This window comes from Salvelinus alpinus, chromosome 25 (assembly GCF_045679555.1).
Source record: "Salvelinus alpinus chromosome 25, SLU_Salpinus.1, whole genome shotgun sequence".
NCBI classification, from domain to species: Eukaryota; Metazoa; Chordata; class Actinopteri; order Salmoniformes; family Salmonidae; genus Salvelinus; species Salvelinus alpinus.
Genome location: NC_092110.1, coordinates 13530995 through 13543955, shown reverse-complemented (window position 1 = coordinate 13543955; position 12961 = coordinate 13530995). Strand labels below are relative to the sequence as shown.

The window sequence follows — 12961 nt, the reverse complement described above, 5'->3', positions numbered from 1 at the left end:
GTTAAGTATGGTTCAGTTTGGCTCCATGGTGGTGCTGTTGGAAAGAAAAAAAAATCATCATTCATGCACACTCATTGGCTAATAGCAAGCATATTGTTTGAGCAAAAGTCTTGAAAAATCGATCGGACCAGTGGTGCTGTAGAATACATTTGAAAGTTGTAAACATCCTTCAAAATACATCAAACGGATATTACACTGCATGATCAGTTTGATTTTGAGTTCTGATATTTGGCAAGTGTGGTAAACAATACAGAAGTAATTCATCGTAGGGCAATGTGCCCAATTATTCCTGATGGTGACACAGTGGGCCCATTGCTGAACCTTGTCTTTTGTTCAATAAAGATACATTTATCTACATGTACTAATATAACTTTTTTGGGGCTTATTCACTACCTGAATGTGAAAATTCCAAACACGTTAGCTAGATCGCTAACTCTAAACATAATAGCCACTGATGGTAGCCACGTATTAATCTAAAAGTTTTTTATTTTTTAACCTTGCTGTGGTAGCCTACTACTCAATGGAGTCCCATGCACTTGCAATGGACAATGCACATTTCTTGTGCAAAATATCTCAGCCATATCAAATATCTTGGTTGTAAAATAGTTTCTATAGAGCTCCATTATCAGAAAGAAAAAAAATGCCTACACAAAGCTAAGAAACTTCTCTTCAACAGTGACGACTGTAGTTGCTTCCAAGGCTGTATTTTTCCCGCAATTGAGTTAAATGATATTTCCTACAATCTGAGCACGGTGGAGAGAGAGTGGTTCGCTCACTCTTCACAGCATCAAGTTCCATCGGAACAGGCACAGGGCAGAGACTTTCATTACAGGAACCACAAGGATTAGGGCCGTCCCTGACAAAAAACAATATTGTTTGACCAAGAGTCGTCTGTTCTTTCGACCAATCGGTTGGTGGCTGACTTAGTTGCTGAAGTGGCAACATAAATTACAGTAATTTCCGACTGAAAAGTTTACGAAAAACATTCCCCTCAACCCTTGCTCTATTTATGTGACACATGTACGCATTGCCTGAACTATTGCATATCATAATCACATCAATAAACAAACTCTGAACACCGTAACACGTGACAGCAGAATTGATACAGAAGACGTGACAAACACAAGACGGGGAAAGTTTACTGGTTAATCAGGAAGTAAAGGGGAAGTCAGATGTGTGAAATAAATTTCACTAGTTGTGGAAAATATTGGCGTTCAAGGGAAAAAAAGAGGTAAGGCGCAAGCGCTGCGTGCATATTATGTGTGCCAAACAGGTGCTGTTAGATTACAATATTATTTTTCTGACCGTTTGGAACAATGTAAACACTAAATACATTGCAAGCCTACCAGAGTCCGTTGTAACACTTTTTTTGGTAAAGCCTTTATTACAGCAAAGACTAAAAACAGCCGCCTTCATTGGTGAATGCAATTTCCGAAATGGAATAGTTATGGCCTATTTATTGTTTACGCTAATTATTCAATGGTCGCTTTGTTATTTTAAAACTAAAATGCTTGATTGCATTTCAAATCAGGAATTTCCCTTCTAGGCAGAGTTGAAGAAAAAGCCATATCTCAGACTGGCCAATAAAAATAAAGAACAGACACTGGACTTTTGAACAGTAGTGTATATGGATGATTTATAAAGCCAGGCACATTTATCAGTTAGGCTATTGATTATAAACCTAATTAAGTTGGGGTTTCCTCTCTCCTCACTTGTTTAGATAAACAGATGTCTAAAAAAAGTTAAGGGCTATTTTCTCGCCTCCTAACTCCATTGCTGCCTCCGCCGCATTGTTCAACACCAATATGCTGGTTAACTTTGCTATCATGCACATAGCAACATGGTCTAGGAAAAGGCGCTAATTCAGTGCACTAATTCGTTTCAAAACCGGACAATGACCACTGTCCGCGGGAGAAAACGCATTGGTTATAAAATATTATTTTTGGGGGGTTTTGCACAATTGTTCTTATGTAATATAACCATATACAATTTCCGCAGCACATTTCTTAAACTGATGGACTGTGCCATCCCCACAGCCTCCACAATGGATTAGTCCACTCAGACAGCCTCCAGGGGGGGAAAAAGCATTGCATGTGACAAATTCACTAAACCTCAACTAAATCTTGTAATGAATAATGTGGAAATTGAGCAACTTAAGGGGAGTAAACTGCTTGGAGTAACCCTTGATTGTAAACTGTCATGGTCAAAACATATTGATCGGGAGAGGTCTGTCCATAATAAAGCTAACATTATTAATATGCATGTCAATCTCGCCTGGCTTAAAGTAAAGGAGAGATCGACGTCGTCACTACTTGTACTTATGAGAAGTATAGACATGTTGAATGCACCGTCTGTTTAAACTACTAGCACACAGCTCGGACACCCATGCAAAAACAGATAAAAAGACACCTTATGGAACAGCGGGGTATGTGAAGACACACCCACAAATACATATACGATAACATATGCACAATACACACATGTACACTGTGCCGGAGGGCACACACTTAATGTGTTGTGAAATGTATTGTAATATTTTTTAAATTACTTTAATTTTGCTAGACCCCAGGAAGAGGAAATAGTCTGGAGCCCTGACAACCCATATCTCAACAAACTGAAAGTGTCAGTCTAGTTCAACCACCAGCAAGATCAGCTGCTGCTATGTGCTATCCCCCATCATCTCCATCTTCTGTTCATCTGTGTCACTGCACTTCGATTGACACACACAAAGCAGTGAAACCATTTCATACACACCAACATTGAGGCAAGCATCAACTCCTCACCTCCAGAACCCAAACCCCAACCTGACACCTCCCTCCCCTGTAGCTGGGGCCCAAAACAGCTTTTTCCATCTATCTATCCAGTTCATATGGGGGGTGAGCAGAAGGCTGGAAACCTGCAGATTGGGATGGCCGGAATGAAAACCAGCTGGCCTTGGAGGTGGCTTGGTGCCATGCCGGCCCCGGCTCGGGGCTTTTCATCCATCTGCCTGACTGTAAATTAGAGCTGAGGACCCCTGGTCAGATGGGTTTATTTTCAGCCTGCTGAGGCCAGATGAGAAAGAAGCACCATGGACTGGCCCACTGCATGGATCGAACCTGGACTCAATTAAAAGGCACTGCGAATGTCAGCCTCAGGAGATGTGAAGGGGGGTTCCTGTGGAGAATATAAGGCAGGTCTTCTTTTCCACAGATGGAAAATCTGATGTGGGAACATCTGAAGATTTCTCACCTGTAGTTCTGGTAAAGCACAGCCACTTTCTGAGTGGCCTCTTCCAGTACTCTCTCATCCTGGATCCAGCCCTATGAATAGATGGGGAAACCTAGATTACATTGTGCACATTCATGAACAGATGACTATAGATCGTAAAACAAGAACTTTGAGACGCAAAGCCATAGAGAAAAGAAAGAAACTGCTTACGATAGGAAAGAGCACAAACTTCTGAAGAAACTCCTGCGAATCGTAACGATTGAAGTCTCCAAAGTCAGCTGAAACAGAAAATAATAAAATACAATCTTAATTTTAGTACACTGGGTGAATACATATAACACTACAGTAATATTTTTCCTAGCAGTGAATACAAGTGAAAACCTGACAAACATTTATTTAAATAGGTACAAGTCTGTAATGAGTCTATTTCTGCAGTTAGTGCGAGGCAGACAAAGCGTCCATGGATTTTCGGAATGGTATGATGCTTATTTTAGAAAAGCAGGGGACCCGTGTGTTATGACACGGGATTGCTTTAACGTCTGAAATTGTAGTGGTCCAACGTTAACAGCAATCTCTGTCTGCACGCCAGCTATGTTCACAGCTATGTTCAGTATCCCAGGCATTAGCCATGCTAGCTACGGCTCTACCGGCCAGGCCCCCACAAGCCCTAACCTCAGCAGCTAGGTAAAAATAGACAATGTCCAAAACCAAAAGCAAACTTAGCAGGGCTTTTTTTAAGTCAACAAATACTTGAGGTTTCTTAAAGCTTTTAGTATTACTGGGATGCTATTTTGATCTAGCTTGCTATGCAGTTTGGGCAGCAATAGTTTGGACCTGGGTTGCACCAGTAAGTGATCTCAGTTGCTGTGCAATGTTAACACCTAGGCCAGTAACTTGCACTGCCTGATATAACTTTGCCAGTAATGTTTGAGATTCTTCTGGCTGGGCAAAAGTGGGAGTCCAGAAATGTCAAGCTGGAGACTCATGCAAAGGGAATCTACACTCCCTGAGCATGGCCAGTTTATAGGTGGGTTTGGGCTTGATGGTGCTTGATAAGTGTCCTACATTAACAGACTTGTGAAAAGCTCAATAAACCCAAAATAAAGTGCTCCTCAGCTTTTATACAAACAAGGTTACTTAGGATAGTAGAAAATGGCCTTACATTGTACAATGAGACATCAATGATGTTCTTTTGAATAGCAACTGAAAATATTCAAGTTTAAAATTCACGTTTTCCCTAGGTATGCTTTGAAATCATATGAGACTTCTGACGAGTCCCGAGCTGAGATTCAGTAATGATCCTCGAAACCATACTCTAACAACTTCACTCCTGTTGCATTGGTGTACCGTCACCAGCTTTAGGTTCAATAAAGCATGAGCTGTGGAATTTACAACAACAGGTCATGACAGCAGTGTGTGAGTGTGGTGCAAAACACTTGCTGTGGCCACCTATGGCAGGACCTGACCTGTCACCACAGTTTGAACAGGTGGCGATCCTCAGTCACCCCATCAGTAGATAAGTGTGTACCGAGTTGAATTTCCCTTTGTCACATTCAGAGCCAGTGTTCAGTATTCACATTACCTTGCACTGCCAAGCCAGCCAGGCGGATGGCCTGTTCTATGGAGCAAGGGATTCGGCCTTCGAGAACATCCTTCTTCAACTGGAGATAATACTGATATCTGTAGGGAGGTAGAGGAAGTTGGTTAATCTCAAGGTGTGGACAGAAAACAAACATGACTTGGTTTGACACCTCCATTCAAATCGGTCAGTGAGAGATGTGATGTCATACTGTAGTGGGTGCCAACACAGGAAAAAACAGTGGTTACTGGACTGAGTTGCTCAATGCTCAGTAAGTGTTATGGCATACGGAGTATGGCAAATCCTCTGGCATGTAGGACACACATGCATTACATCCCACTACTTTTGACTGGTCCAATAGAAATGGATAGATTAAATCAATATGGTGGGAACTGTGTGGCTAAGAGTTAACCAAGAAATACATGAAGGAGACAACATTTTGGCATGAGAAGCAACCTGAATGAGTGTCTGGTGTCCCTCTGTTAAGTGGATATCTGACCTAGTGATCTCCTGCTGCAGCTGGCCTACGGTGGGCACGTAGAAGACCACGCCGAAGTAGACAGTGGGCTCCAGGCCGTACTTGTCCAGCTGCTTCTTCAGGGGCTTCTCCAGATCGATCCAACGCTGCTGGTTCTGCTTGTTGAAGTACCATAGGCTGAAGTATGTTATCTGGTGGGGGAGGAAAGGAAATGTGGGGCTTTAAAATCGGGGAAACAGGAAGCAAACTATTGAAAAATGAGGCGATTGTGAAATCATTACTTGTTAATGAAATGACAGTAATATGGTATTTTGGTTTACAATGACAATAGCTTAGGTTAAATTTCCTACGCTAAATTATAGAATACTTAACATGTTTGTGCTTCCTTCATAAACATGGCGATACTACTACACATAGCTTGTATTCATCTGAAACATGAATCTTGACCCACAAGCCCAAAGTAAAGTTAAAGGCTGCTGTGCTGCTGCCACTCCCTGTCCAGTCTTGTGACTGTCTACTGGGGTGGAGCAGTGTGCATCACACAATGAACAGTGGTTCTGGAGTTGATCTGTATTGTTTATGATGAAGGGAGTCTGGCCACAAGGCTCACAACGTGATTGCTCTGACTACAATTATACCATTGCTAACCCATTTACAACGTCTGAATGTCTATTTGAAGTGTTGGAAATTATATCAGAAATCACTGCTAGGCAATTTAAACCCTCCCCTATTGCAAACAGTTCACAGAAAGTTCATGGTAAAGATCATCAACGTCTGTGAGAGAATCAAGACATTCCAACAAAGAGCATATTCTAGAGATTCTCTGAAGGCAAAATAGTCAGGCCAAAACATAGGCTACCAGCCTACAGATTTTGAAAGCATTTCTATCTTCCTTTTATATATTGCATGGTAACAGATCCTTCAACCATGTGACCATAGATTTATTTCAGTGTCCTTTCCTATATAGGGCCCTATAAAATCTGTAATTTTTTTGGGCCTGATGCCATTTAGTTTTTCCCCAAATTCAGTTCTCTGTTTTGTTTTCCAGGATTCCGGTTTAAGCTCAAAAGAAAACAAAACACTTTTTGATTAGAAAAACAAAATTGGATGTTCAAAGTCCACAATGCTTAAACCATGAGACCACTTTTGAGGTCTGGGAAAAATCTAAAGAAATGTAGACTTTTTGATTGTAGTTACCGAGAGAAGTTTCTGTAGCGCTCATGTGATTGCAAAGTCGTCTATTCTTCCAATCTATCGACTGGTCTACATTTTTTTTGTGTATTTTCCATTTATAGACCCACCCTATGTGTTTTAATAAAATCAACTATATGCACTGAGCGATGCTTTAAGGGCACTGTTTGATGAAATAATTAAGACACAAATGACTCAAGGAGGGAGCCAGAGATCAAGACAACCAAAAGAACAAAAACCTGTACCCGACCATCCTCCTCCCGCTCTTACTGGCCTTTGCAGATTCTGCCGTTATGCTCCTGAAGTTGCCGGTAGGCTACACATACCTGTTTCATGCCGAGTGCCAATTTATCTAACCATTTCTACCGATCTGTGTGCCAGTTCTGGTTTTCATATGCACATTCTCAAACAGTTTCATTTCATTTTTAATAATGTCTTCGCATCTCAAAACCGTTGTCGTGTTGTTAATGAAAATTTGAACTAAATGAAAATGATACAAATCTAAAAGTAACTTATATTGCCAACTATGTAAAAATATCCTATATAAAGCCAACAAATAAAAACATTGCAGACTGCAGGTAGAAAATATCCTATGAATCACATTGGCTACACATAGCCTGTCTGCAAGGAACTTGAAACATTGTATCAACTTGGTCTGGTGCTAGCAAACTAGCAACACTGTATAAATATTCTGGGCCCTCAGAGTTTCCGGGTCAGACACAGCTGTAGGCTTTTTGAGCAAGGGATAAGAAGTAATCAGGTAGAACAATTTTATGAAGTTTCCACTGGATCAGAGCATTGTTGTTTTATTTTGCAGAGTGGTTATTGAGCTGTAAAGATTATTCAAATAGTCTACACTGAGGAACTATTGTCAATGGATGTAAAAACAGACTGTTTATTTGCGGTTTGAGATGAATTAAAAAATACTTTGAGATGCTCCACAGCTCAGTTGTGGTGGGTTAAGACAATCAGAAATACTATCAGATACTATCAGATACTATCAGATTTGAGCTCTGCAAACAACGTGTCCACTCTGACAATGAGAACAGTAAAAGACTGTCAAAATAATAATAATAATATATTGAATACATTAACAGAAATGACCATAACCAAACAAACATTGTAGATTAGAAATTATGAGAATTAACAGTAAATGTACTGGTGATAGGGGTGTGCCATCCCCTCGGCCTCCACAATGGATTAGTCCACTGAGCCTATCGACCAAACAATTTACCAGTCGACTAAATGGGATCAGCCATGGCCACTGGATTTATGTAAATAATCATGATATAAATTCTGCCAGGTAAGCTTAGGCTACTTTATAGCTAACATTTAATAGATTTTTTTTGGAAAGCCTTTCCATTCTTACCAGAAGATGAGTATCATTAGCATCATCGTTAATGGCTACACAAAGTATAGACATACGCAAGCACAATATATTCTTTATGCGGATTCTAGAATATTCACATGAAACTCTGTTGCCAATTAGAGGGAAACCTAGCTACCGAGTCTGATTCAGATGCATACTGAATCACAGCACAGGTGTGTCCACTGTGTCCACAGCAGAGGTGGGTCCACTTGAGCGGTGCATGCATGGCCTACGTGATTGAAGAATGACTAGGTCAATGTGGAATGCCTTTGGCTGAAACAAATTATTCTTTCCATACCCTCAAGACAATAGGAAAGGTTCTAGGTTTCTGATTGTTTTATAATGACAGGACTATCAGGTAGGCTGTTGGAGAACAGATCATAGACCATGATAACTTTAGCCTAAATGGCCACCCACTTGAGAAGAGTAATCACGAACAAAACGACAACCATCAGTGTTTCAGTCATCTTGAGCATACATACCTCTCGTAACTCGAGTCTCTGTGCAACTGCCTCCAAACATTCCTGGCCGGTGCTCTCCACAGAAAGAGTAAACTCAACAAATTCCCCATTGAGCAGCTGAATGCGTGTGACCAGACAGCTCTTGCTTGAGACAGTATACCTTCGAGTTCTTTTGAGTTTTAAGCCGAATGGCAAGGGCATGTTTCAAAGTCCTTTGGCAAGGAGTACTTCCTTGATCCAGAAATATATGTCCCGTTGTCTCTAAACTTTGCCCATCAAAAATGTAGTGGATAAGAGGCCATCCATGAGTTGGATACATGTATCCCTGTGAAAACAGAAAGAGACTAATTGTTATGAGACAATATAAATGATTTGATCATTCCAGATAACATTTTCAAGACAAACATAGCCAGCAGTATTATACTATATGACATGTTATTCGGAATCACCAACTTTGGTTCTGGAGAGCAACATTGTGTGCAGGCTTTTGTTCCAACCCAGCACTAACACACCTTATTTTAATGTTCAACATTGATAAGTTGATTCAGTTATGTAGTGTGTGTGGCTGGAACAAAAGCCTGCAATCCCTGACCACCAGCAGAGGTAACCAATCTCAGAACATAAAACAGATGCCCTTTATGAAACAACCCATCTTATTGGTAATCCACTTAGCTAGTTAGACAGGGAGCATCTAATTTCTTGGTGCAAATCAGACAGTCGAGTGATTATTGAATGAGCTGCAAATAACTCTGTACCAGTAGCTTGCTAATGGTTCTCCATCCCAAAGTTATCTGTAGGACACTTCCATTACACTGGAATAACAGAGATCAAAATTGAATGTTGATAGACAGTGCAGTGGGCTCCAGTCCAGATTTAACTAGTAAACTAAAGTTGTTTGGAACAAATGACATCAACGACTTTTACTAGCTAATAGCCAATATACTAGATGACAACGTACAATACATGATATTGTAGAGACGGACAGTCTCCATCAGATATGAGCATTATTTTTTTAACGTTAGTTAGCTAGTCCAGCTAGCAAAGTCAGGTGGCTAACTAGCCGTGTTAATTTAGTTAGCTAACGTTAGCTCATTAACGCCATTAAGTTGAAGCAACAAATTACTTGAGGTTACATGAAAAATAAACAAACTATTTTAAACAAAGTTAGTTATACAGTTATAAAACAGAGATGCTCCCAAAAAAGCCTAAACATAGAACCACAGACAGTATAGTACGTTTAAAAACGATCCAGTAAGTTACTTCATGATTTCCCAAGCTCGGTCCTGCCACCATCCCCCGACTGCACTTTTTGTGTTTTGTCCTAGCACCACACAGTTGATCCAAATAACCAACTCATCATCACACTTTGACTAGTGGTATGGCAAAAGTTTGGGAAAGCCTGCAGTACACTAACTTTAGCTAATTAGCTTTCAGGCTAGCATAGCTAACGTCGACAGCGTCAAAATGGGCTCTCCATCACCATAACAAAATCCCTGCAAATAGCCAGATAGTTGACATTAGCATCTTTACCTTATTGATGTCCGCCAAAAGCAAATTAGTCAATTTGTAAATTGTGCATATCCAAAGCTGCCGCCAGTCATTATAGGTGATAGTTATGTCAAATATCGAAAAGGTTTAGTTTGGTAGCTGCATACAGAAAACCAACTCAGCTAACGACGTGCTTCACTTCCTGCGGAAAGAGCAACAAGTGTGTATGAATCTCTACATCCGCGGATCTATATTCTACTCTTTTTAACACAACCGTTTTCCTATAATGTTGATTTACATAGACAAACAAAACTATGAACATTTACATTAAATATATTTTCTTCAGGTCCTGTATGAGTTTCAACGGCTGTATTTCTTTATAAAAGTTTGAGTAGTTCTTCAACAGCGGCGTGATACACGGCAGATTTAGAGGCAATGACATCAGACAGCTGGAATGCCAGGCAGGGAAAATGCCAAGAATGAGACAGCTGCCACCCTGCTTACGACGTACGTTATTCAGCCCCGTACACTGAAAATCTATAATTCTGCTCATGTTATACTAATTTGTGAACTGTCCGTTTACTTTACTAATTTATTAATGCCAGCTGAGGTTGCTGTAAAACAGTGTGATACTGCTGGATGAAAATAGACGCACACACACCCCTCCCACTAGGACAAAGCTGAGACAAGTCGACTTTTGTGCAGAGTGCATGATGAAAGAGGAGGCGGTTCATAACAACATAACAAAACATTTTATTGTAAACATGAACAACACTGTTAGGCAGTCACAGCAAAGGTCACAGTTAACTAGGCTACATGTTGCAGAGAGCACAGTGCCTCTTATTAAAGGTATTTCCTAGAATATTCACAGATACTCTGTTATTTGAAACCAATAGGCTACAAAGTGAGCAATACATTGATAAATATATAAAAATACATTTCTGGTCTAGTTCATTCTCATCATTGTGTAACAATAATCGAAACACATATTGGTCAATACTTTGTACCGTAAATCTCCACGGCAATACAGTGTCCAGAACAGGAATGGGCATTTACAAAAAGTATGAAATATACAGCTTCCGTTTATAAAACACATTCGAGATTCAAAAACCTCAATATCAAATTGCTCGTAGCGAAAATAGCATCCTTTGACTTCAAAGCTCATTAAACTAATCCTTAAAATACAAATAAAATCAGAACTCATCATCACTGAAAGAGGCTAGAGTGTTTATATTCTCAGTGACTCCTGGCGCTGGGAAATCAGATGCATTGGACACGTGGAAAGACTCTTCCAGCTCTTTGGACAGTCCACCACGATTGTCTTCTAGGTTGATTGTGATCCTCCTCAAGGGGCAGAGGGGTATTTTCACCAAGTGAAAGACAACAGCTTTTTTCCCTGTCATGATCTTGCTCATCAAGGCCCTCTGTACCTTCATCAGCATCAGATGAACTAACAGACAGACACAGAGTCAGTCCTCTCAGGAGGAGGGCTACCATGTAACGGTGTGGACACTGACAATGGAACGACATTCTCCAGCCCACCACTGTCCTTGTTACTAAACAATGCATAGGGAAAAAGGTAATTGTCCTCTTTGGTTTCTGATGGTGATCCTCTGTCTAGAGACTCCATACACTGCAGATGACTATGAAGAAGGTCCATCTCTGTCACTTCACCAGTCTCAGGCTCTGCACCACAGGTAGGTGTGTTCGCTGGACTTTACAAGTCATTGCGCAAAGTCTCCAGAAGATGGCGCATGTTGTCCTTAAAAATAACAAAACCAAACTTATTGAAAAAAGTTCACTGTCTGTGACACTGAGTAATTCTCGGACAGATCTCTAATTTCATGTACATAATGTATCAGCTTGTTTGATTTCCTTTTTGCCATTTTGTATGTAGCATGAGTGTAAAAAACAACAACACAATAAGGCTGCCAGTGCAGATGCCCATGTAGAGTTGAGACACTCATCTCATCTAGTCAATGTTTGTTCTTGTCCACATGATGTTCAAACAACTGCTCTAAGACCCTTTGGAAGGAGAAGAAATTAGTATGAATACCTACATGTGGTAACAACACATTCATATTCACACGGACACAGAGACCAGTTAATCAACATCATTATGCCCCTGTTTAAAGACATATTACAGGTTTCATGAGGTGGGATTATTACGAGTAACATCACTTGTGATTTATAGCCCAGCATTAATACCATATGAGGTGCTGGCTACAAGGTCTCTCATGTCCTGAGAAAAACAGTTCATATAAAAGTGACATACACTATACAGTGCATTCGGAAAGTATTCAGACCCCTTCCCCTTTTCCACATTTTGTTACGTTACAGCCTTATTCTAAAATTGATGAAAGAAAAAAATCCTCATCAATCTACACACAATACCCCATAATGACAAAGCGGAAACAGGTTTTTAGAAATGTTTAAAAAAACAGAATTACCTTATTTACATAAGTATTCAGACCCTTTGCTATGAGACTCGGAATTGAGAATGGGTGCATTCTGTTTCCATTGATCATCCTTGAGATGTTTCTACAACTTCATTTGAGTCCACCTGTGGTAAATTCTATTGATTGGACATGATTTGGAAAGGCACACAACTGTCTGTATCAGGTCCCACAGTTGGCATTGCATGTCAGAGCAAAAACCAAGCCATGAGGTCGAAGGAATTGTCCGTATAGCTCTGAGACAGGATTGTGTCGAGGCTCAGATCTGGTGAAGGGTACCGAAACATTTTTGCCTTTATGGTAGAGTGGCCAGACGGAAGCTACTCAGTAAAAGGCACATGACAGCCTGCTTGTAGTTTGCCCAAAGGCACCTAAAGGACTCTCAGACCATGAGAAACAAGATTCTCTGGTACGATGAAACCAATATTGAACTCTTTGGCCTGAATGCCAAGCGTCATGTCTGGAGGAAACCTGGTGGCAGCATCATGCTGTGGCAGGGACTGGGAGACTAGTCAGGATCGAGGGAAAGATGAATGGAGAAAAGTATAAAGAGATCCTTGATGAAAACCTGCTCCAGAGGGCTCAGGACCTCAGACTGGGGTGAAGGTTCACCTTCCAACAGAACAACGACCCTAAGCACACAGCCAAGACAATGCAGGAGTGGCTTCAGGACAAATCTCTGAATGTCCTTGAATGGCCCAGCCAGAGCTTGGACTTCAACCCGATCTG

At 40.7% G+C, this 12961-nt stretch overlaps 1 protein-coding gene across 2 annotated transcripts in view; it reads right to left on the bottom strand.

The window, feature by feature from the left end:
* The window catches only part of LOC139553398 (tyrosine-protein phosphatase non-receptor type 21-like), a 28985-nt gene extending 18977 nt beyond the window's left edge, over positions 1–10008 (bottom strand). Inside the window, exons 1-6 of one of the 2 annotated variants that reach the window (XM_071365676.1) lie at positions 9819–10008; positions 8310–8613; positions 5289–5458; positions 4793–4890; positions 3421–3488; positions 3232–3302 (exon numbers count right to left, since the gene is read on the bottom strand). In XM_071365676.1, the coding sequence (XP_071221777.1) occupies positions 3232–3302; positions 3421–3488; positions 4793–4890; positions 5289–5458; positions 8310–8489 (587 nt within the window). In that variant the 5' untranslated portion in view covers positions 8490–8613; positions 9819–10008. The remainder of the gene's footprint in view (positions 1–3231; positions 3303–3420; positions 3489–4792; positions 4891–5288; positions 5459–8309; positions 8614–9818) is intronic. The other variant, XM_071365677.1, reaches the window with a different exon arrangement.
* Positions 10009–12961: the final 2953 nt, after the last annotated feature.